This window comes from Sciurus carolinensis, unplaced genomic scaffold (assembly GCF_902686445.1).
Source record: "Sciurus carolinensis unplaced genomic scaffold, mSciCar1.2, whole genome shotgun sequence".
Lineage (NCBI taxonomy): Eukaryota > Metazoa > Chordata > Mammalia > Rodentia > Sciuridae > Sciurus > Sciurus carolinensis.
In genome coordinates this window covers 322920-346211 of record NW_025920128.1, presented here as the reverse complement: position 1 = coordinate 346211, position 23292 = coordinate 322920, and the positions used below count along the sequence as shown (strand labels likewise).

The 23292-nt window shown below is 62.7% G+C and overlaps 1 protein-coding gene across 6 annotated transcripts; it reads right to left on the bottom strand.

The window, feature by feature from the left end:
- Nucleotides 1-809: 809 nt before the first annotated feature.
- Nucleotides 810-22723, bottom strand: Nlrp3 (NLR family pyrin domain containing 3). 6 transcript variants are annotated; one of them, XM_047537595.1, is made up of 10 exons: nucleotides 22287-22723; nucleotides 19181-19294; nucleotides 16627-18421; nucleotides 14454-14624; nucleotides 11411-11581; nucleotides 10448-10618; nucleotides 5178-5348; nucleotides 4815-4985; nucleotides 1530-1649; nucleotides 810-1488 (listed from the first exon to the last, which is right to left on the bottom strand). In XM_047537595.1, the coding sequence occupies exons 1-9, from the start codon at nucleotides 22561-22563 to the stop codon at nucleotides 1550-1552; spliced, it is 3141 nt and encodes a 1046-aa protein (XP_047393551.1). In that variant the 5' UTR covers nucleotides 22564-22723; the 3' UTR covers nucleotides 810-1488; nucleotides 1530-1549. The 6 variants fall into 6 exon arrangements, with proteins under 6 accessions (XP_047393551.1, XP_047393550.1, XP_047393553.1 ...); XM_047537594.1 differs by having other exon boundaries at nucleotides 810-1649; XM_047537597.1 differs by having other exon boundaries at nucleotides 810-1649; nucleotides 11411-11521.
- Nucleotides 22724-23292: the final 569 nt, after the last annotated feature.

Here is a 23292-nt window from a genome sequence, read left to right as displayed (position 1 = left end):
GAGAGCGGCGGCCTAACAGTGCTTGGACCATTTGCTGGATTAGTAGTTGAAGAGAGACTGTACCGGGCAGTACCTGTAAGCAGGCAGGGGTGACTGAAGGGGCAGCCTCCCTGGAGGCCTGCCTGGGGGCCTAGGTCTTGTCCCCATGGCTCCTTCCTCCCCCCAGTCCTCCCAGAAGCCCGAGCTGAGCCTGCCACGCATTCCACCAGGACCTTCTGCCTCACCTGGGCCCAGAGCTGCAGAGTCAGCCGGCCACAGACTGAACCCAGGACAGCATGGAAGCACGAACTCTCCCCTGGGCTGTTTGTGTGTGGAACTGTGGTCACAGCCCTGGTGAGCTGGCCAACACATGGGCAGCAGCTCCTCTAGAGGGTCTCACCATCTTTAGAAAGCTGCTCGTCTGAAAGGCGTGTGTGAAGATGGGCTGGCTCTACAGCTGCAGGCCACTCCAAGTAGCCAGGGCTGGGTGGCTGGGCGAGGAAGCAGGATTCCCACCTCAGCCTGCTGTGTGGCCCCAACGTCGCCCAGGCTCACAGAAGCCCTGGATCAACCCTGCCCATGACCACGCTGTGCGAAGCAGGCCAGACGGCCAAGTCCAGGCAGGCTGCCAGCCACCCGCGCAGCAGGCCCGGTCGGCACTCGGTGCCCTGTGCCCTTCCCCCTGCCCACACAGGGCCGGAACTCCACCCTGTGAGTGAGGTGGCGCAGTTTCCACCAACCACAGTCGAGTCACTTTACAAAGATGTTCAAACGCACACAGCAGTCGACCTTCAGGAGTCTAGACAAATAACCCCAAAGACACTTTTTGGAATTAAAAAATCAATTCAATAACCAGATAAAAGTTTTCATATACATATCTGAATTTTCAACCAGCTAAAATAAACATGAATTATTTTTGTGAGAAAATATAACTGTTACAAAATTAAAAATAAATAAGTAGCTGCCGCAAAGTTTCACACAGCACATGGGTAGTTCCATGTCCTGGGCACTCAGTGGAAAGAGGGATGGAGGCTTAGGCAGAAGACAAGAGAGAGAAGGGGAGCCGGGGAGGGGACACCTGGGGGCAGGAAGAGGCAAAGGAAGAGGATGTGCTCCTGAAGGAGCTGACTCCATGAGCACCCTCCAGGGACACGGCAGCTGCAGAGCCCGCCGAGAGCCGCCCCGTCCAGGAAGGAGGGGCACCGTCAGTCGCCCTGGCCCTGAGGGCGCGAGGGCCAGGTGGAGGGCCTCCCCGGTGCGGGAGGGCTGGGCACAGCTGGGCAGCAGAGGCACAGAGCAGGTGCCTGGTGGGCACAGATGGGCAGCGGAGGCACAGAGCAGGTGCCTGGTGGGCACAGATGGGCAGCAGAGGCACACAGCAGGTGCCTGGTGGGCACAGATGGGCAGCGGAGGCACAGAGCAGGTGCCTGGTGGGCACAGATGGGCAGCGGAGACACAGAGCAGGTGCCTGGTGGGCACAGATGGGCAGCGGAGGCACAGAGCAGGTGCCTGGTGGGCACAGATGGGCAGCGGAGGCACAGAGCAGGTGCCCGGTGGGCCTGCGTCCTCCCTACCACAGAGGCTCGAAGACGACGGTCAGCTCCGGCCTTTCCTCCTGCAGCATTTCCAAGGCACGCTTCGCCTCGTGGTTGAAGTACATCTCACACAACCTGCGAAGGCAAGCAGAAAGCCTGGGTCGTCCTCAGAAGGCGCGTCAGCCTTCACTGTCACCCCAGCCCGGTGCATGCCTGCCGTCCCGCACCGCAGGAGCTGAGGCAGGAGGGTCACAAGCTCCAGGCCAGCCTGGCAACTAGGGAAGACCCTGTCTCAAAATAAAAAGTAAAAAGGGCTGGGGTGCAGCTCAGGGGCAGAGCACGCTGGCTCCGTCCCCGGTGCTGGAGAAACTCATCCCTCGAGGCCCCCCCGACCCACACGCCTTGCGCTCTGCGAGCTGAGCTGCAGGCCCAGCGTGGCTTCGGGGGCGTATTTCTGAGAAGGGTCTCACTATGCTGCCCAGGCTGGCCTCCAGCTCCCGGGCCAAGGACCTGCCGCCTCAGCCCCCCGAGCAGCTGGTCAACGGGTGCACACGGCTCTGTCCTGGACCTTTGCGTGAGAGCTCTTCGAACACAGCTGAAGGTGAGAGGACCACATCACGGCCCACGTGTCCACCCCAATCGGACAGGGCGGCCGCCCACGGCTGCGGCAACATCAACGGTGGCGGGCCCTTGCCAACGTGGCTGCAGGGCGGCTCCCACAGCCAGAGCCACGGCTGACCCTCTGCCTCCCCAGCCCTGTCTGGGCAGATCTCCGCTGTCCTGTGCTCTCCAGACGCTCACTTAACCCGGATCCCCACATCTGCCAGCAGGCGGGGAAGCCACTGAAGCGGCCCTGAGGCGAGTACCCCGTCTCTCGGGTCCCTCAGAGCCGCCCGTCCCACCTCATCCCAGCAGGCTCAGGGGCTCGTGGGACAGACTGAAGGAGTGACTGCCTTCACACCCACGTTGAAGCCCTGACCCCAGGGTGACGGTATCCAGTCAGAGACGGACAAAGTTCCAGGCGGCCCCTCACGATGGCGGACGCCTCGCAGGAGACTCCAGAGTGCTTGTCCCACTCCTTCCTCCCACCGCCACCTTCCGGCCAGGTAAGCACGTGGTAAAAGGCAGCCGTCTGCAAAGGAGAGGAAGCCCGGCCGGCGTCCGAGCCACCAGAACCTTCATCTGGGACAGGAGCCTCCAGACGGAGAACACGGCTGTGCTGTCACACCACCCGTCTGCCTTATTATGGAGACCAGAGCGAGGAAGACAGGCTCGCTGAGCTGTGGCTCCCCCGTCTGCCCTGAGCCTGTCCCTCAGGGCCACGTCAGTGACGCACAAATAACAAGGTCCCCAGCTGCATCCTGAGCAGTCCCGCCCTCTGTCCCCCTACTTGTCTTGGCCTGGAATGTCGTGGACGTGCCCACTGCATCCTCACAAAGAGGCGGCATTGACCTGCACCCCGGCAGGCTCAGCCTGGGGGCCGAGGAGCGGCCAGAAGTCCCTGGGCTCCCGGATGTGTATCGCAGGGAGACAGAAAGTAAACTAAGGAGAACGCGGCGCAGCCTGGAGCCGGTGAGCCCGCTGTGGAGGGAGGAGAGGAGAGGCAAGGGCAGCGCCCCGGGAGGAGGCCTCGCGCAGATCAGTCAGGGTGAGGGAGCAAGCGAGGCGGGCACTGCACGGGGCAGAGCTCCAGAGGCAGGGCCAGCACCAGCGAGGGTCCAGAGAGGGCTCTGTCTTTGCAGCCCGGAGAGGACACCCCTGCGATCGCAGCAGCAGGATCTCGGGTGGGAGAAGGTGGTCATCGGAGGCAGCTCAGCTGCTGGGGGACTCAGAGCCACCGGGGCCGCGGCTCCCGCTGCGAGTGCCCGGAAGCCCCAGAGCACCTGGCAAGAGGGAGGCCTGCCTCACTGCAGCTGCCCTGTCTGCTGCCCACGGAGCAGCAGGCACGGGCCCTGCAGAACGCACTGGCTCCGGGCTGTGCAGACCAGGGCCGACGGGGACTAGAGCCAGCGAGGGCCCACGGAGCAGCAGGCACGGGCCCTGCAGAACGCACTGGCTCCGGGCTGTGCAGACCAGGGCCGACGGGGACTAGAGCCAGCGAGGGCCCACGGAGCAGCGGGCACGGGCCCTGCAGAACGCACCGGCTCCGGGCTGTGCAGACCAGGGCCAACGGGGACTAGAGCCAGCGAGGGCCCACGGAGCAGCGGGCACGGGCCCTGCAGAACGCACCGGCTCCGGGCTGTGCAGACCAGGGCCAACGGGGACTAGAGCCAGCGAGGGCCCACGGAGCAGCGGGCACGGGCCCTGCAGAACGCACCGGCTCCGGGCTGTGCAGACCAGGGCCAACGGGGACTAGAGCCAGCGAGGGCCCACGGAGCAGCAGGCACGGGCCCTGCAGAACGCACTGGCTCCGGGCTGTGCAGACCAGGGCCAACGGGGACTAGAGCCAGTGAGGGCCCAGGACACTTCCAAGCGGAGGCCAGGCGGCACGCGACCCATGGACGCAGAGCTCACAGGCAAGCCGCGGGGCAGACGCAGGCATGGAAGAGGAGCTGTTGAAACAGCACTGGAGCATTCTTGGTCTGCGCAGCCGGGAAAGCAGGTCTCGGCTGCGACTGGGAGGAGCAGGGCTCCGGATCTGGACGCAGGGGGTCAAGGGCACATTGACCCTCTGAGGGGAGGGGTCAGAGAGACCTTCAGACTTGGAATTCACAGCCCGCCACGGTGAAGCCAGAGACTGGATGATTAAAGTAAGGGTGAAAGTGCAAGAGACAAGCCTTCGCCCGGCGACCGAGACCTGAAAATTCACCGGGCACAGGCCAGGACGATGACGCAAAGCAGGTGACAGCTGGAAAGCAGGAGAGAGGCCAGAGGAGAACGTGCCGACCGAGTTGAGCTTCGGAAACGTCTTAAGTGGGAAGCTCAGTGGCGGTGGTTCTAAGAAGCTGGGAGACGCTCTGGGACTCTCCGGCCAGAACCAACGCCCGCCAGGCCGAGGTCCTTCTGCTGAGTGTGGAATTGCTACTCTGTTTCCAGGCAGTTCATCTGGAGTCCAGACAGCAGCCTGCGTGCTCAGGCGTTGCCGCCAGCTCTGAGTTTGGCACCACCATCAGACCCGCTTCCCTGGGGACACGGGTGGAAAGCCTTCTTGGACCCACTGTGCCCGGCGCTCTGAGCCTCTGGACGCTGCGGAGCGGGCAGCCCAGGTCCTCTGCACCCCAGAGAAGGCCAGGCCCCAAGGAACCCTGAGAGCCGCCAGGTCTGGGGAGCGGCTGGGCAGGCCCTCTGCAGAGCACTCACTGCAGGTTCCGGAGGAAACAGCCCCGCTGCCTCAGGACCTCGCAGAGCATCATGACCCCCAGGTCGCCAAGGTCGTTGTTGCTCAGGCTCAGCTTCTGCAGGCTCCGATTGGAGGTCAGGATCATGGAGAGGTCCCAGCAGCAGTGTGAGGTGAGGCTGCAGTTGTCCAGTCTGCGAGAAAGACCACTTTGAGGAGACCCCCCGGCCTCCCCAGGCCCCAGGTGCAAGGAGCTCACCTGGCCTTTGCACCACCCAGAAGTTTCCTCCTGCCCCCAGATGGTCACGGGCCACTCCGGTGGACCTGGCCTCTCAGGGCCCTTCCCCACCAGGGGTCCCACCCCATCGAGGAGCCCGAGGACTCACTCCAACACCTGCAGCCTGCAGCTGGGGAGCAGGAGCCCCTCGCAGAGGAGCTTGAGGCCCGCGTCCCCAAGAGCGTTGCCGCGCAGGTAAAGGTGCGTGAGGCTCCGGTTCGTTCTGAGCACCGAGGACAGAGCCGAGCAGCAGGCGGACGTGAGGCCAGAGTTCACCAACCTGCAGACGGAGCAGAGTCCTCAGCAGCTGCCCCACCGGACCCCACAGCAGCCCCAACACAGGCGCGCCCATCGGAGCAGCTGCACCTCCAGCTCGAGGCAGCCGAGGGGTCCCCCGGGGCCGGCAGACCGCTCTCTGCAGACAGGGCAAAGCACAGGACCCGACCCCACCGCGCCTCCCTCCACAGGCCTCTGCGCGGCGTCCTCCGCACTTCCTCAGGAAAACACCAGAGTGGCCCGACCGCCAGCACCCGACACCAGGGACCTGCCCGCGTGGCTCTACTCGGCCATGACGCTCCACGCCTCTCGCAGACACAGCCCCGCGTCTCCTGGAGTCGCGGTGTCTCTCGAGGTCAGAGGGCAGACGTGAGCCACTGGCCGCTCACCTAGCAACTCGACGGCACTCCACAGGGAAAGGGCAAGGTCAGGGACAGCCCTCAGGCCACTTCCCAGGCCTGACAGCCCTGCCTGCCACACCGGCTGTCCACTCCCTCTGCCTTCCGCCCAGGGAGAGATCCTCAGAGCAGGAAGTCCGGGTTTGCACTGGAGCCACGCGGGTGAGGAGCTCCGACGGTCCACCCTGAGGTCAAGGTGAGCTCTCACCAGCGAGGCCGGGAAGGCTGGGTCAGAGGCTGTGTCCCTCCTGCTGGGAGCTCACGCCCAAGGCCACCCCAGCGGCAGCCAGCAGCCGTGGACACAGGCTCGGGCACATTCTAAGCTCTTTGGTCTACAATCAGGACTCGTTGCACCGTGTGCGTGAACACAGGACGAGATGAGAAGCAGTCCTGCCCACCTGCTTGTCTCCGTCCTCCAGGCAAGGGGGAGTGGGAGAGAGAGACGGGGACGCCAGACAGAGGGGACACACACCAGAGGGAGGGGCCCAACAGAGCCCCCGGGAGCGGCTCCGCTGCACTCCCTCCTCCAGGAAGGAGCCCCTCGGAAGGTCCTCAATGACCACACGCAGAGGGACACGAGGCACCACCAGCAGAGATGGGCAGACCAGAGGAGCACTGCCCAGGAAGGGCAGCACTGGGCACGCAGCAAGAGGTCTGTGAAGACACTGGCACTCAGGCTGGGCGGGCAGGGACCCAGCGCTGCCTTCGTCACCCAGGTGACGATGACGCAGTGCTGCAGCCAGCAGGACACTGGTGGCCACGGAGGCTGGGAGGTGGGGTGCATGCTGACAGGTTAGCAGCCAGACAGCGCCAGGCACCAGAGGCGCCACCAGAGGGCGCCACCGCCAGCTCACTCCTGCAGGGACCCAGCACAGGGCCCGGCCGGGCGCCACCTGGGTGAGTTTGTGGGGTCAGCCCAGGCCTTCTATTTATTGAATCCACCTGAACTCACAAGAGCGTCGCGCACTGACAGGGTATTTATGATGCACCTCACTGTGGAGGATGACGTTAAAGAGAATGATCTCGCTGAATTTCTACCAACTCAAGGGGGAAGTGTTTTACTTATTCCTACATTTACAATGCGAAAAAATGAGGATCAGAGTAATTGCTTAAGAATAATTGGGGGACTGAGGCAGGAACTCAGTGGCAGAGCACTAGCCAGTCACATGTGAGGTACTGGGTTCAGTATTTGGCACCACACAAAAATAAACAAAAAAAAGGTATTCTCTCCATTACACCTAAAATAAATAAAATAAATATAAAAAAGAAAAAGTGAGGGAGTAAGAGCTGAAAGTGGAGAGCGGAACTGGACAAATGTCACCTGAGGGGAAGAGTCCACAGGAGCGGGACAGTGGGCCCAGGCCTGGTCCTCAGCACCAACACCAGTTCCACAGGGAGGGGCCTCAGCTCAGGAAGAGTCCACAGGAGCGGGACAGTGGGCCCCGGGCCTGGTCCTCAGCACCAACACCAGCTCCACAGGGAGGGGCCTCAGCTCAGGAAGAGTCCACAGGAGCGGGACAGTGGGCCCCGGGCCTGGTCCTCAGCACCAACACCAGCTCCACAGGGAGGGGCCTCAGCTCAGGAAGAGTCCACAGGAGCAGGACAGTTGGGCCAGTATGACCCGTGGGGTGGCTGAGAGGGGCGGGCACTGGTCCCATGGGCTTGTGTTTAGTGGCCAGCATGCACCTACTCTGCATCAGAACCCTGTTTTGAGGATTTTTGAGGAAAGCCTCTATCCTGTCATTTTTGCATGTTTTAAAGTTTCCTTGGTGTTACGTTAAGGAAACCAAAACTAAGAGGAAGAAATGAAGGGAAGGAACTGAAAGTAAGGAGAGTTTAGGACGTCCTCTCCTTCACCCGCTGGCAGTCCCCAGCAAAGTCCCCATCCAGCAGGCCGGAAGGAGTGGGCAGGAGCTGGTCCAGGGGTGGGGTCATTTTGATATGGACCACGTTTTGCACGTACTCTGTGTGTCTCCTAGGTGACCTTGGGCAGGTGCAGGGGCAGGGGGCCCAGCATGGAACCACAGAGGAAGACCTGAAGTTCAAGAGGAGAAAACCTGGCTGTCCTAACACAACGTAGGCCCTGGAAGTCTCCACTCAGCAAGTCCACCTAAGGAATCCAGCTCCAGACTCACACTCGCCACCCGGGCAAGGGGAGGCTGAGACAGGAGGATGGCAACTCGAGGTCAGCCTGAGTGACTTCGCGAGGCCCTGAGCACCTTGGCCACTGGACGTGGAGGTCAGGGCCACGGGGCCCCCCCTTCATAGGCTCTGCTGCCTGCTGGCCCCTGGCCTCTCATGGCTCACACCACACCTCATCGGGCACCTGCTCCCTCGCGGCATGCTGGTGGCCTTCAGTGACGAGGCAGGAAGCAGCCCGCGCTGTCACTCCTGTTTGTCTCCTCTCTGCATCTGCCACCCCTCCCTTTGAGAACGTCTGTGAAGACAGACATTATTTATTTTGAAAGTAAAGGGGCCGAATCACACCGTGAACAAACCCAGCGCCACAAAAGCAGAGTGCCGCGGAAGAGCCGTGCAGGAGAAGCAGGGGCTCCATGAGCAGCCCTCCTCCAGGGAGGAGAGCGCCGGATGGGTGGGGCAAGGGAGGCCAGGGCCTCCCGAGCCCCGAGAGTCGGAACAGTGCACTGACAGAGCGCACCTCAAAACCCTTCTTACTCTATTTTGTCCTAACGCTGATCTAGCCAACACTGTGTCAGTAATATGAGTAAATGCGAGCTTTTATTTACAGAACATACCAAAGGGTCAAGACAGCCAGGAACGGGGCGCACACCTGTCATCCCAGCAACTCAGGAGGCTGAGGCAGGAGGATTGCAAGCTCAAAGCCAGCCTCAGCAACTTAGCAGGGCCCTAAGCAACTCAGTGAGACCCTGTCTCTAAATAAAATACAAAATAGGGTCGGGATGTGACTCAGTGGTTGAGTAACCCTGAGTTTAATCCCCAGTACCCACAAAAAAAGAAAGAAAAGAAAGGCACATGTGAGCCTAAGTGTAGGTTGAGAACTGGATGTGGAGGCCCCCAGGCAGGCAGCAAGAGTGCTGGAAATGACACTGGTGTGTGCAGGGAGTCACCACCCTCTCCCTCAGTGTCCTCAGGCACAGGCCTACTGTTACTAGAGCCTCATTGCCTCCTCTCAAGTCAGAGAAAATATCAGGCCTGGTGGCACATGCACCTGTAACCCCAGAGACTAAGGAGGCTGAGGCAGGAGGATCACAAGTTCAAGGGCAGCCTCGGTGATTTAGAGGCCTGAGCAACTTAGTGAGACCCTGTTTTCAAAACAAAAAATTTAAAATGATTTAAAAATTAAAGAGGGCTTGAGTAAAGCAACCCCCCCCCCCAAAAAAAGTCAGAGGCTCCTGTAACTCCTCTGTGTCATTTTTATGAACCCAACTGAGAAAACCCAGGTAAAGAACATGGAGGAGCAGAATACGTGCAAAGCACTGCCTTATTAGTGGAATTCTGTATTCTTATTCTGCAGAAATCCAGTCTCAAAAGCCTGACACAGCTTGCCAAAACCACGAGGCCAGCAGGCGTCCGGGGAGGCAGAGCCCGACCGAGACAGGAGCGCGCACGCGGCACAGGAGCGCATACGTGGCAGGAGCGCGCACGGCAGGAGCGCGCACCGAAGGAGCGTCCATGCGGCAGGAGCGCTCATGCGGCAGGAGCACCCGGCTTCCCGTCGGAGGCGCCTTCCTAGGGCCTGGGCCAGCCCGCCTTCGCCCAGGGGAGCCTGACCCGGCAGGGAAGGCAGTGGGCTGTGTGCGCTGAGGCTTTAGAGATGTCTGTGCGAGACCAGACCAAGGGCCAGAGTCGCCCTGGGCAGGGCTACAGTTGCTTCTCAGGGCCCTGGGGAGGAGGACGGGGACCAGGACAGGGAGCCAGAGCAGGCGCCGCAGGGACAGAGGCCAGGCTGCCATCACTGCATGCCCAGGGGGTCCACGCCTAGGACAGGAGGACTCCCTGACTCCCGGGCCCCTCGCCCGTGAGAACTGGGCTGCACCTCCCTACGGTCCCCCAAGGTCTCCCTTCTGGGGCCCCAGCCTCGTCTGCGAGGGCCCCGCCTCCTTCCGCGCGTGCTGGGCTGCACCTCCCTACGGTCCCCAAGGTCTCCCTTCTGGGGCCCCAGCCTCGTCTGCGAGGGCCCCGCCTCCTTCCGCGCGTGCTGGGCTGCATCTCCCTACGGTCTCAAGGTCTCCCTTCTGGGGCCCAGCCTCGTCTGCGGGGGCCCCGCCTCCTTCCGCGCGTGCTGGGCTGCATCTCCCTACGGTCTCAAGGTCTCCCTTCTGGGGCCCCAGCCTCGTCTGCGGGGGCCCCGCCTCCTTCCGCGCGTGCTGGGCTGCATCTCCCTACGGTCTCAAGGTCTCCCTTCTGGGCCCCAGCCTCGTCTGCGAGGGCCCCGCCTCCTTCCGCGCGTGCTGGGCTGCACCTCCCTACGGTCCCCAAGGTCTCCCTTCTGGGGCCCCAGCCTCGTCTGCGAGGGCCCCGCCTCGTTCCGCGTGTGCTGGGGCTGCATCTCCCTACGGTCCCCAAGGTCTCCCTTCTGGGGCCCCAGCCTCGTCTGCGAGGGCCCCGCCTCGTTCCGCGCGTGCTGGGCTGCATCTCCCTACGGTCTCAAGGTCTCCCTTCTGGGGCCCAGCCTCGTCTGCGAGGGCCCCGCCTCCTTCCGCGCGTGCTGACCGCGTCTTACCCCAGCTTCTGCAGGCTGCACTGTGGGTGCTTGGCCGTCTCGCAGAGGATCCGCATTCCTGAGTCGCCCAAGGCGTTTTCTCCGATGTAGAGTCTGGTCAGGGAGCGGCTGGCACTCAGCACGGCCGCGAGGTCCTGGCAACATGCTGACGTGAGGCAGCAACTGACCAACCTTCCAGGAGAGACGGTCACGGTGGCACCTCCTCCTCGCCCTGCAGGAGGGGCTCTTCCCGCAAGCCTAGCTGTGCAGGAGCCCGGCTTCCCTCTGCGGGGGCCAGCAGGCGCGGGCAAGCCCATCCAACCCTGCGACCTCTCCTGGCTCCCTGGGCGGTTCCACCATGGAGAGAGGATACGGCCTCGCCACCTGGGCTGCACGTGCGCAGGTCACTGGGCCACCCCTGGAGCTTTCCCCGTGACAGCCCACGGGCACCATCACCCTCCCGGCCTGCCGCCCGCAGCCCCTCCACCTCCTCCACCTCCCGCCTGTCAGCTCCCCAGGGCTTGAGTGCCAGGTCGCAGCCTGGCCCTGGGCCACTGCCCCGTCTCACTCGGCCTGCGGTGTGCGTGGGTCGGAATGCCAGGGCACCTCCGCCCGGGGGGCACCTGCGGGTCTCTCCCAGGTGAACGGACCCCCTCCCCTCCCTCCGCTGCTCCAGGACCCAGGTCTCCCGCGAGCGGATGGTGAGGGGCTCAGGTCAGGAGGCAGTCCGCTTTGGCGCGGGCTTTCTACCTCGTGAAGTCTCGCTCTTCCCCCCACCCGGCACGGCAGTCCTACCTCCCTCGGCCGCATCTCTATGTCCCCAGACCATCTCTGTGTCCCCACCAGGACTTGCACTGGCTTCCCCACAGGCCCCCTGGGTGGTTGGCAGCACCCACAGAGGAGGCCTCAGGGCCTCCGAGAGCGAGGCCCCCTCACGGAAGGCAGTCCCCGGCCTCGCGGCCGCGAGCAGGCACGGCAACTCACCAGAGCTTCTGCAGGCAGCAGAGCAGGTGCCTCAGGCCCACGCCCAGAAGCCGGACACCGAAGTCCCCCAGGGCGTTGTCACTCAGGTCCAGCTCCACCAGCTTCTGGTTGCTGCTCAGGACCAAGGAGATGTCGAAGCAGCACAGGTGGGAGAGGCCGCAGCGCCCCAGCCTGCAGCAGGACGGGGCAGAGGGCGTCAGGACGGCCTGTGCCTGGGCGCTTGGCCGCCCGCCCCCGCGCCTGGGCGGTGGTGGAGCCTTTGGGGGAGGGACCCAGTGGGAGGAGTGAGGTCCCTGGGCGGGTCCTGGAGGGGACCTGGGGCCCAGCCACCATGGCGAGTGGACCCTGCCCCACCCCAGGCCGGAGCAGGCTGGCCGTGGTGGACCCAGACCTCTGAGACCTCTGCTCCTGTTACCCCAGGCTCCTGTCCCAGGGTGGAGAGCGGGCGTCCAGCTCAGCATGCCCCCATGTGGCTCCAGGAGCCGGGTCCTCCGGTGCACGGGAACGACTCGGGCTCTCCCGAGGGCCATCTAAGCAGAGCCCCCGGTCCTGCTCAGACGCCAGAGGCCAGCTCTGCAGCGTGGGTCAGTGGGAGGACTGGCAGTGGACAGCCGGGCACAGTGGAGCGGCAGCACCGGGGCCCTGGCACCCGTCTCCGCAGGGGCGCAGGGGCCCGCTGTCTCCAGCCTCTCCGGTTCTCCCGACGGCCCATCACAGCGCTCCCTCCACAGGGAGGGAGAGACCCCAAAGCTGCAGGCACCCGGGGCCTGACTGTTGGATGTCGTTTGTCCCCACAGTTCCCTGTCGGGATCTGGGGCTCCAGCATGGTGACATCAGGAGGAGGGACCGTCGAGGTCGAGCCAGGTGCGGAGGTCACCAGGGTGCTGGCCTCCAGAGGGACGCGTCCTCCTCCCAGCACCCCAGTGCGTTCCCACAAGAGGGCGTCTGAAGAGCACGCTGCCCCCTGTCCAGCCTCCTGAACCACCGAGACTTCTCCCTCTGCCATACACTCCCGGCCTGAAGCCACCCACCAAAGACCCTCCCCTCAGCTGGCACCTTGCTGTTTGGACTTCCAGCCTCCAAATTCGTGAGCTAAATAAGCTAAAGTACCCCATCTTAAGCACTTTGTTGTAGCAACAGAAAACTCTGACCCCTACACACACACGCACACGCACACGCACACGCACACGCACACACACACGCACACGCACACACGCACACACACACGCACACGCACACACACATACACATGCACACGCACGCACACACACACGCATGCACACACACACACGCACATGCACACACACACGAACACGCACACACACGCGCGCGCACACACATACACACGCACACGCACGCGCACACACACGCACACACACACGCACACGCACGCGCACACATGCACACGCACACACACACGCATGCACACACACACGCACACACGCACACACACGAACACGCACACACACGCGCGCACACACATACACACGCACACGCGCGCGCACACTCACACGCACACGCACGCACACACACATACACACGCACACGCACACGCATGCACACACGCACACACACACGCACACGCACGCACACACACACACACATGCACACACACACGCGCGCGCACACACACGCACGCAAGCCCTCGCACACCGCCACCCCCGCCTCCACCAACAGCAACAGCTTGTCCCTGCTGTGGGTGCAGGAGCCCACTCCTTCCCAGCCAGGGGTCACATGCCCCGGAGCTCACTGCAGCACCTTCTCCCCGTCCCCATCTTCATACCAGCTGCAAGCACATGGCCGCTGGGTCTCTCCTCACCCACGAGCATCTGCTTGCCCCTGCCTGCGTCTCACCCCTAGATCACGTGGGGCACCCACAGCGGGCAAGGGACCCGGTCTTGGGGTGAGGCTGGAGAACCAGTGGTCGGTGCCCAGCAACCAGAGCCCTGGAGTCAGAGGAGGCTTCTGACTTATCAAAGGAGTAGCACGAGCGCCAGGCAGGGAAGGCGTGGTCAAGGCAGGGCCTTGCGAGCGACCCTCGTCTTCTGTGTGAACAAAGGGCTGGGCGGAGCAGGGGCAGAGACCACGGAGCCAGCAGGCACTCTGCAGATCCTGGTCAGTGTCGCAAAGACAGCTTCAAGACACACAGTGACCAGGGGGCCCTGCGACCTTCTCCAGGGGCGGGTGGCTGGAGCCGGGCCAGTGAAGACCGGGAGAGGGGACAGCGGCTGCATGCAGGTGAGGTGGGCGAGGCAGGGACGGGTGGGCGGCGAAGAGAGGCGGCGTGAAGGCCCCCTGAGCCCGGCACCGGGCAGGCAGCCGCAGTCCCAGCCACTCGGGAGGCTGGGGGTCTCCGGAGCCCAGGGGCTTGAGACCGGCCTGGGCAATGCTTTTCACCCCCAAAGAGAAGCAGCAGCAGGCTTCAATATCAGCCCCGTAGCTTGTCAAAAACGCAGGCACAGCTGACCGAAGCGGCAGCGGGGCGGCCACCAGGCTCCACCCAGACACGCGGATCTGACTCAGCACCGCCAAGCGGGGCTTCCTGGAAGAGCCCCAGCAGAGTCCCCGGGCCCTCAGTCTACGCAAGCTTGGTGACGAGGCCTGGCTTAGCTAACCTCGATTGCACGTGATGAAAGCCTCGCTCTCCCGCAGAGCCGGGCCTGAGGAGGTGCAGGATGCAGGAAGTCATGCCCTCTTTGGCCAAGAAGTCACTTTCTTTTCAGTTCCCCATCCCAAACTGCCCTCACTGTCCTGGCCACCTGCAGTGGACGGGACTGTGCCCTCTCCTGGAGGACACAGGACCTGTGTGCATTTGGAAGGAGGGACTCCCAACAGGTGACGGTGGGAGGAGGTCATTGGATGGACCTCTGACCAGTGTCCTTGCGAGGAGAGGCCACAGACACAGTTGGAGGACAAGCAGAAAGCAGCCACCAGCAGGCCCAGGACAGCGGTCTCAGGAAAGCCAACCTGCTGGCACCTGACCTGGGACGCTCTACAGACCGCAGGGGACCGGCCGGCCCCACGGCCGGCAGGCGGGACTCACCACAGCCTCTGGATGCTGCAGCCCGGCTGCTGGAGGGCCTCGCACAGCACCCGCATGCCCGGGTCCCCCAGGGCGTTGTCACTGAGGTCCAGCTCCGTCAGGCACCGACTGCTGCTCAGAACCGAGAAGAGGCCCCGGCAGAAGCTGGAGGTGAGAGAGCAGCGCAGCAGGCTAGGGGTCAGAAGGGGGCGAGAAGGGAGGTCGGCTTCTGAAGGCAAACGGCCAGAGACGCCAGGGGCCAGCTCAGAGACAGGCCCCCGGGTCGCAGAGTCCAAGACGTTCCTGAGGAACGCAGAGGCCCGGGCCAGGAAGGCCCGCGCTGCACACGGAAGACGGGTGAGCCACCATCCTGCCGCAGCCTGCCTGCCCTGGGCACGCGTCCCAAGGCCCGGGGGTCTCACTCTGGCATCTACCCCTCACATGCAACAGGGGACACAGAAGTGGGCTTGCTGCCCACGCTCTGGACGTCCAAGAGCAAGGGAGGCATGTTTGGTGCCAGCAAGGTCCCTTTCCTGCTCCGTTTGAGATGGCGCCCACAGTCACACAGAAGGGACTTAGGAAGTGAAGTAACCCGACCACCCCAGCGCAAGTCAGGGCCGCTGGCCCCAGCTCCCTGACCAGCCCCCAAGGGACGCTTTTGGTGACATCCTGATGCCAAGCCACGTGGGAGAACCTAAGAGTCAGCGTCACAGAAGGAGACAGCAGTGGCAGCTACGGGAACGGGGAGGGGACCCAGGGGAAAGGGCAGGCACGTCCAAGGAGGCAGGCGTCAGCGAGGGCTGCGGGAGCCCCAGGGCCTGGGGCACTGCCCGAGGACACGGGTGACAACGAATGTCCACGAGGAGACAGACACAGGAAGCAGATGCACTGGCGAGCCGTGGGTTGCCAACTAACCTGGTCGACCCCCCAGGGCCTGGTGTCGCTGGGTGGCAGAGCACAGGCTGAGTGTGAGCTGGGCAGGTTTGATCCCCAGCCCGCCAATCAAGCCGCTGCCTCCCGTGTCTGCCCGTCCTCTACCCACCAACCCTCCACCCACGCGTCACCCGTCCCTGCGTTATTTGCCAATTTAAAATAGATCCAACGCCAACGGGGGCCTCAGAGGAGGCTCCGGCCCCCGTTCCCCGTCCCCCTTTCCCCGTCCCCGCGTCACCAAGGCTTGTCTGGGGCCGCGTCGCCCCGCTGTCACCTGTACTCTTTCTGCAGGGACAGCCCTCCTTCTGTTCCCACCAGTCGCAGCAGCAGCAGGGCACCGTCCCTGCGCCCACAGGCCTCTCCGGCCACCGTGCCAGGGCCCTCGGTGCTCGCATGCTGGGGGTGGCCTGGGACTGAACCCCGGGCACTCTGCCACGGAGCTGCACCCAGAGCTTTTCATTTTTACTCTGAGGCAGGTTTGTGCTGAGTTGCTGAGGCTGACCTTGGGCTGGGGGCCTCCCGCCTCCGCCTCCCAGCCCACTGGGGCCACAGGGGCAGCGCCTTGTCCCGCTCCTCTGGTTCCTGGACCCCGACTCACAGGGCTGCTTTGCCCCTTGGGCACTGACCACTTGCCATGCATGCTGTGCTTGGGATGCGCACCTGGAAAGGCGCGTGCTGGACGGAGGAGCCTGGCGAGAGTGCCCGGGTCGTGAAGGCCCTACCCTGCTACAGAAGGACGGGGGCTGAGGTTCCACCTCTCACGCCTGCCTGTGCACACGCCCCCTCCTGCTCTTCCCCCTTCCCCCAGGGGACGATGCAGCACAAAGGTTCTCTCCGGGTCGGCCCCTCAGTCCGGACTTCCCAGTCTCCAGAACTGTAATAAATAAACCTTTGTTCTTTACAAATGTCCCAGCCTCAGACATTCTCTTTCAGCAGCTCAAGTACACTAAGAGAATGCACTGAGTAAACTACCAGCAATTTGCATTCGATTCTATACCCACCCAGTACTCCACACTGAACTGGCATGCCCCAAATATCTGTTTCTTATTTTATTGGTTTTCTTTGTCATTGAACTTATCCACCAGCCACAAGTCAATCTCTGACACTGAAGGGGTCTGGTAGAAATGGGCACTAGTGACATTATCATTTGGTGTGTTGCTGTATTTGCAGGATGGTTAAGAGAGGAGAGGAAGTAAGTACCGTGAAAAGGGGCCTGAAGGCAGAGGCAGCTGTGGCGCCTGTGGAAGCCATGTCTCCTTACCTGGGAGAAGAGGCGGCATGAGGACCCAGGAGGGCGTGCTGGCTGGCGTGGAGATGTCTGCTCTCCTCCTCCTCCTCCTCCTCCTCCTCCTTGGGCAAGGTGTGCAGGAACCCCAGGGAGAGTGTTTCCACGCAGCGACAGTTCTTGATGCAGAAGGAGGAGACCACGTGGTCCATCCTGGTGGAGAGGTTGATCTCCATTTTGGGGAAGTGGTCCAGGGCCCGCTGCACGAAGCCCTCCTCCTGCATCTCGTACAGGCAGTAGAACAGCTCCAGCTGGCTGGGCTGCACCTGCAGCTTCTTGGCCTTGGCTTTGGCTTCAATCCACTTCAGCAGCTCCACCCTGACTTGCTGAGAGATCTTGCAGCTCAGTTTCCTCTCCAAGTACGAGGTCCTCTCCTGGTTCACGAGGCCGAAGAGGAAGCGGACGACGAAAATCAGGTATCCCTTCTCGAACTTGCCGTAGTTCTCCAGCAGCACCCTGACGTCGCGGTGCGGAAGCGGCGGGCGGTGCGGAAGCAGCGGGTGCGGAAGCAGCGGGCGCCGCAGGGGCCTGCCCGCCTCCTGGTCCTCCTCCGCCTCCTCCTCCTCCAGCAGGTAGTACATGGCGGCGAAGAACTCCTGGAAGGTCATGTGGATGAAGCTATAGAGCTTCTCGCAGTCCACCTCCTTCTGGAACAGGTTCATCTGTAGGAAGGCCGACACGTCCCCCTCCTGCAGGCCGTGGTCCCTCAGGTCGCGCTCCTCGAAGAGGATCTTCTGGTTCCAGATTCCGTCCGCGGCCAGCGAGCAGAGGCCCCGCAGGTGGGCGGAGAGGCGCTGCTCCTGGCCGCCCCCGCGCGACTGCAGCAGGCTGGACAGGAAGAACACGTAGACGGCCGTGGTGGTCTTGGACGTCTGCGCCAGGCCCTGCCCGCTCTCCATCTGCTGCCTCAGCCCAGTGCACACGATCCAGCAGACCAGGGGGATGAAGCACATGGTGAAGAGGACCTCGTTCTCCTGGATCAGCCCGAAGGCCTCCCTGGCTTGCGCCTCATCCGAGAAGTACTTGAAGAAGTACTCCTTCCTCCTGGCCTCGGAGAAGCCCAGGATCTCCACGTGCCGAGGGCGGTCCAGCAGGTGCTGCAGCTTCTCCAGGGCCACGGGCCTGGTGGTGACCAGCAGAGAGGCCTCGGGCAGCAGCTTCTTCCTGATGAGGCTGCTCAGGAGGACGTCCCCCCGCTCGGCCTTCCGCCAGTCGGTGCAGACCACGCCCAGGTGCTCGTCAAAGGCGCCCTGCAGCTCGTCGAAGCCGTCCATGAGGAAGAGGATCCTGGAGGGCCTGCGCATGATCCTGTGCACGGGCGGGCTGGGGCCAGGGCAGCAGCTAACGATCAGGTCCCCCAGGCTCCTCGGGGTCACCAGGCTCACCTCGCGACAGTGAATGTAGAACAGATAGTCAAACTTGTCCTGGAAGAGTGTCCCCGACGCCCAGTCCAACATGATCTTCCTGGCCAGGATGGTCTTCCCGATGCCAGCGGCTCCCTGGAACACCACCGTGTGCACGGGCTCGGCGTGCTGGTCCTCGGGCTCGAACAGCAGCTCCAGCCTGACGGGGCTCATGGGGCTGTCCCACGCCTTGGCCCCGCCGATGGCCAGCAGCTCCTGCTCCCGCTGCTGCTGGCTCGGGTGCTCCTTGACCAGACGCAGCCGCGTGTAGCGCTTGTTGAGGTTCGCGCTCTCGCCCAGGCGCGCGTTCCTGTCCTCGATGCGGTGGAACCTGCTCCTCACGTGCCGCCGGTACTCCTCGCGGTAATCTAGGGCGGGGACAGAGAGTCAGGCCCCCGCGGGTTGCGTGGGTTGCGTGCGCCCTCAGAAGCGCGTGCACCCTCGCGAAGCTGCCGCTGAGATCCAAGACGGGAGGCAGGGAGCGCGGCCGCCAGCAGGGGGCAGTGTGCCTCCCGTGTGTGGAGCACAGGAGTAGATGTGAATGCTACTGTATTTCAAATGTGCCTCGATGCAGATCCACCTCTGCATTCCTTAAATCAACGGGAAAAAACAGGGACCTGTGGTCCAGAGGGAGTGGCAATGGGGACGGAGACACGGGAGGTGGCACAAGCACAAGTGAGTAGAGATCCAGGAAGCACTTCGTTTTCTAATCTTACTCCCTCCCTACAGCCTAGACTTTGAAAACATGAACCTCTCAGCACCCCCCTGGGCTCTGGGACCACAGGAGCCCTGCAAACCTGGGTCTGCTTCCTTGACTGATAGTGGATTTCCTGCGACAGCTCTTGCATCCCAAGGAGTAGGAGCAGGGTGTGCTGACCACACCTGTAATCCTAGGTACTCGGGAGGCTGAGGTAGGAGGATCACACAAGTTGGAGGCCAGCCTCAGCAACTTGGGAAGAAAAGGGCTATGGATGTGGTTCAGGCATACAGCACCTCTGGGTTCAATCCCCAGAGCCACAAGACAAAAATAAATAAATAAATAAAACAAGGAGCAGGAGCAAACAGGACTGTGAACCACCAGCCCCTGACCAGTCTGAAACCCAACGGGATCACCACCCATTACTTACCATGCTTCTTTTTACAAATCGAGATTCTGGAAAGACAGGTCAGTAAACTCTTCCACTCCTCTTCAGTGCTGTCTTCCTGGCACACCACAGTGGGATTGGGGACCCGTGTGTCTTCTGACACCCAGGGAAGGAAACAGAGCATCAAAAGCCAGGTTTTAGGCTGGGGACAGAGCTCAGTTGGCAGAGTGCTCACCTAGCACGCACAAGGTCCTGGGTTCAATCCCCGGCACCCCCCCCCCCAAAAAAAAGAAAGCCAGGCTTCCTAGGAAGCAGCCGAGAGCAGCCCAACACCAGCCAGGGCCGGGCCTGCCCAGATGTCACAGAGTCACCCCAGGGCTGCACGGTAATGGGCGCCCAGCCAGAAGTCCAGGCGGGAGCCTCCTGCGCTCTGGCTTTGGAACTGGCCGCACCCACCTGCCAGCCCGGGGGCCCACACCGCCTCCCTCCTTGAGCCCCTCCCAGGCCGGGGGTGCACCAGCCACGGTGCCAGGCGGGCCCCTGTCTCCACCTGCCTAACTGGGAGGCCAGCCCAGGGCCTCAGCGTCTGCGGCAGAGATGGGTCTTCCCTGCCTGCCGCCACCTGTGATCCATCTCACCCACGCCCTCTGCTCTCACATCTAGACTACTGGGGTTTCCAGGGCAAGAAGGACCCATCAGGTTCGGGCTGACGCAGCCATGGGAGGCCTGGCCGACCCTAGACTTGCCCAGGGAGCTCAGGACACCCGCCGGCTCCAGGGATCCCGCAGAGCTTCCTGGTTGTGTGGGGGAGGCCCAGGTGCCCTCTCTGTGCAAAGCTCCCAGGTGAGTCAGTCCTACATGGACCAGAGTTGAGACTCAGGTCTCAACGGTCACTGGCGACAATCCCAAGGAAGCTACTCATGGAGAAAACGAGCCTGGGAGGGCACAAGCTGGCCCCGGCACAGCCACATGTGGGCAGAACTGGGAGCCAGGCGGGAGGCTCCCGAGCCCGCCTGCTCTTCAGAAAGCAGGCGCAGTGCAAGACCACCCCAGAGCCACGTCTGACTCAGCCCACGCCCGCCTGAGTCTCACCAGATTTAACCGCGGCCCAAAGACTCCAAAGGAGGACTCTAACTTTTCCACTCAAAATCCAGACGTGGAAGCCAGCATGGCATCAGAGTTAAGAACTAGACTTTGAACCGAGTGCCGAGGAGCACGCCTGTCATCCCAGCAGCTTGGGAGGTTGAGGCAGGAGGAGCGCCAGTTCAAAGCCAGCCTCAGCAAAAGTGAGGCCCTAAGCAACTCGGCAAGACCCCGTCTTAAATAAAATACAAAATAGAACTGGGGGTGTGGCTCCGCTCCTTACCTGCTGACTCCCACCCCTCCTTTCCCTGCCCTGGCCTAACGCCCCAGGGACTTCCTGGGTGACAGCCCGCCTGTGCGTGGGGCCAAGAGCAGCGGTGTGGGAAAGGCTTCCCACAAACCTCATGATTCCGCGAGGACAGAGCTCCTCCTCGGCCGTGCAAGGTGGGCTCGACTCGTGGACCCTGCGAGTGACGCTGGGCTCAGAGCGGGATGCAGGCCCCGCCGGCCCCGCTGGAGAGGCTGGGAGGGCAGCCGATGGGGCAGCAGCCTGGGTGACTGCACTGGGTCTTTTGAGGAGTTAGGAAAAGCAAGCTGCTTTCCTGATCTTCTCCTGGCTCTCCCACAGGGAAGACGGACGGACAAGCCAAGATAACAAGAAATTCCTCCAAAAACACTAACTTCTGTGATTGGAGGATGCAATCAACCGGAAAAGGCAAAACCCAGAGGATGGGAAGAAGCACTGGCAAGTCATCATCTGATAGGGTGAAATCAGAGTGTGGAAAGCGCTCCTAGGAGTTCACAGGGAAAACCCACCGAGCGAAAGGACTTGAGCAGGACTTTCTCCAAAGAAGCAGCGCACATCACCAGCAGCCCCTGGGAAGTGCCCAGCATCCACGCCCCCAGGGAGGGCAGACAACTACAGGTAGGGCCAGGCTGCACAGTGGGTGGCGCGTGTCCAGCACATGCAAATGCCCGGGGTTTGATCCCCAGCAACAGGGAAAAGCAAAAACAGAAAGAAAGTATAATGAGGTATCAACTCAGGCTTATTCAGATGATAACTGGTTTAAAAATGGAAAAATAATGGATATGGAGAAATCGGGACTCTCGCCCCCATTGGTGGAAATATAAAACTGCAGCTGCCATAAAAAGCTGTGTGGGCTCTCCAGAAACAAGCAGGTGGCCACAGGCGCCCTAAGTCACCTGCAGGCATACACCCAAAGGAGCAGGTCTGGAAGAGGGCCTTGCACTGGAGCTCACAGGGCCAGGAGCGAGCAGGAAGGGTGTCCACGGACAGCCGAGTGCACAGGGGAAGGCCCTGCAGTCCCCAAGAAGAGAGAAGCTGTGCAGGTGCAGTGGCCACCCTGTGACCCCAGTGGCTCAGGAGACTGAGGCAGGAGCATCACAAGTTCAAGACCAGCCTCAGAAGCTTAGTGAGACCCTGTCTCAAAACAAGAAATTATAATCAACAGGGCTGGGAATGCGGCTCCGTGGTAAAGTGCCCCAGTACTGAAAAAAAGTACTTTTAATAAAACAAATTTAAGCCAGGTGCAGTGGTGCATGCCTATACAGCCAGAGGCTCTGGAGGCCGAAGCTAGAGGATCGAGAGTCCAAAGGCAGCCTTAGCAAGGCCGCAACAACTTAGTGAGACCCTGTCTCAAAATAAAACATTTCTTTAAGAAAGGGCTGGGGATGTGGCTCAGTGGTTAAAATGCCCCTGGGTTCAACTCCTGGTGCCAAAAAAAAATGTCAAGAAGGACGCTCTGGTCTGGACTGCCACCCGGGAGGCGGCAGGACAGAGGCCGAGCGAATCAGCCAGTCGCAGGAAGACCCCCCGGCGCGCCCACCGTGAGGAGGAGCAGGAGGCTCGGGAGCAGGATCGGTGCTGCTCCCGGGAGGGGGCCTGGGAGGGCCCGGGGGCCAGCAGCGTCCACTTGGCGAGTGACCGCTCTGAAGGCCCGCTGCTCAGCAGCACGCGTCCTCACCACTGGACTGCACCCGCGGTGAGGAGGGCGCACAGCCGGGCTGGCCGCCCCGCCAGGGGCCGGGCGCACCTCCCACTCACCCTGCTCGGGCTGCTCCTGCCTGGCCTTCTCATAGAGGTCCCTCCTGTTGATGGCCGCGAAAATGCACAGGGCCATGGCCCAGGCCCGCTCCTCCCCGTTGAAGTCGATCATGAGCGTGGCCAGGTCCACGGGGTCCGCCCGCTCCGTGTGGCCCCTCGGGAGCCGGGCGCAGCCCTTCTGCAGAGGGAAGTCCTCCAGGTGCATCTTGAACTTCTTCAGATCCGCGTCCTCCAGGTCCTCCAGGTAGCGCGCCAGCCGGCAGCGCACGCTCGCCATCCTCGGGGCTGCCGCGCAGGGGGGCAGGCAGGGAACGGCCGCGGCTGAGAAGGGTGAGGGAGAACGGTCGTCAGAGGCTCAGGGACGCAGGGCACCCAGGCACGTACAGCTCAGGACACTCGATGGCATGGAAGCGGCTGGGCTCGGGACACCTCGGCCGACTCTGCTGCTGGCCTGATCCCAAGCCCGTCCTGAGCCATGGAAGGCCGGCCTCCCTGTGGGGTGGAACACCATGCCCGTTAGCAGGAGCCCATCGTGGTGCCCCGGACGCCCTGCCTGAGAGAACTCTGGCCCCTGGGCACAGCCGCCACTTCTCAGCTCAAGGAAGTGAGAAGGGTCACTTCCTTCTTGGGGAGGCTGGGCTTCTCCTCTACCCTGACCAGGCAGGCCAGGCCTGAGCCGTGGTCCTCAGGGCAGCGCTGGGCTGGGGGACGGAGGAGCAGCCCAGGCCACTCCAAAGGCCGCCCCCCTCCAGGGCCACTCAGCACACGGCCCACAGGAGTGGAGACACGAGGGAACGGGCAGGGGTGACCTCGCGTCCCCTCCAGGGCGCTGCCAGCTCACAGAGTGACTGTGATGACCCTCGTCCACATGGGGCTCCAGGGGGCTGGCCAGGGCACTGGTTCCACTCCTCCTCGGACCTCCATGGGGCCCGGGAGCTGTGCGCCCGTCCACGGTCATCGCAGGGCGCAGAGACTGAGGCTCAGCACCGCCGGGCAGTTCAGGCAG

Excerpts from the sequence above, each read along its gene's own strand:
- Nlrp3 (XM_047537594.1), bottom strand. The coding sequence starts at position 22,563 with ATGGCGAGCGTGCGCTGCCGGCTGGCGCGCTACCTGGAGGACCTGGAG. Across the intron at positions 14,625-16,626 it reads CATGCCGCCTCTTCTCCCAG|CCTGCTGCGCTGCTCTCTCA; the intron begins GTAAGGAGACAT and ends TCTGACCCCTAG. Across the intron at positions 5,349-10,447 it reads TGCAGCCTGCAGAAGCTGGG|GTTGGTGAACTCTGGCCTCA; the intron begins GTAAGACGCGGT and ends CTCCGTCTGCAG.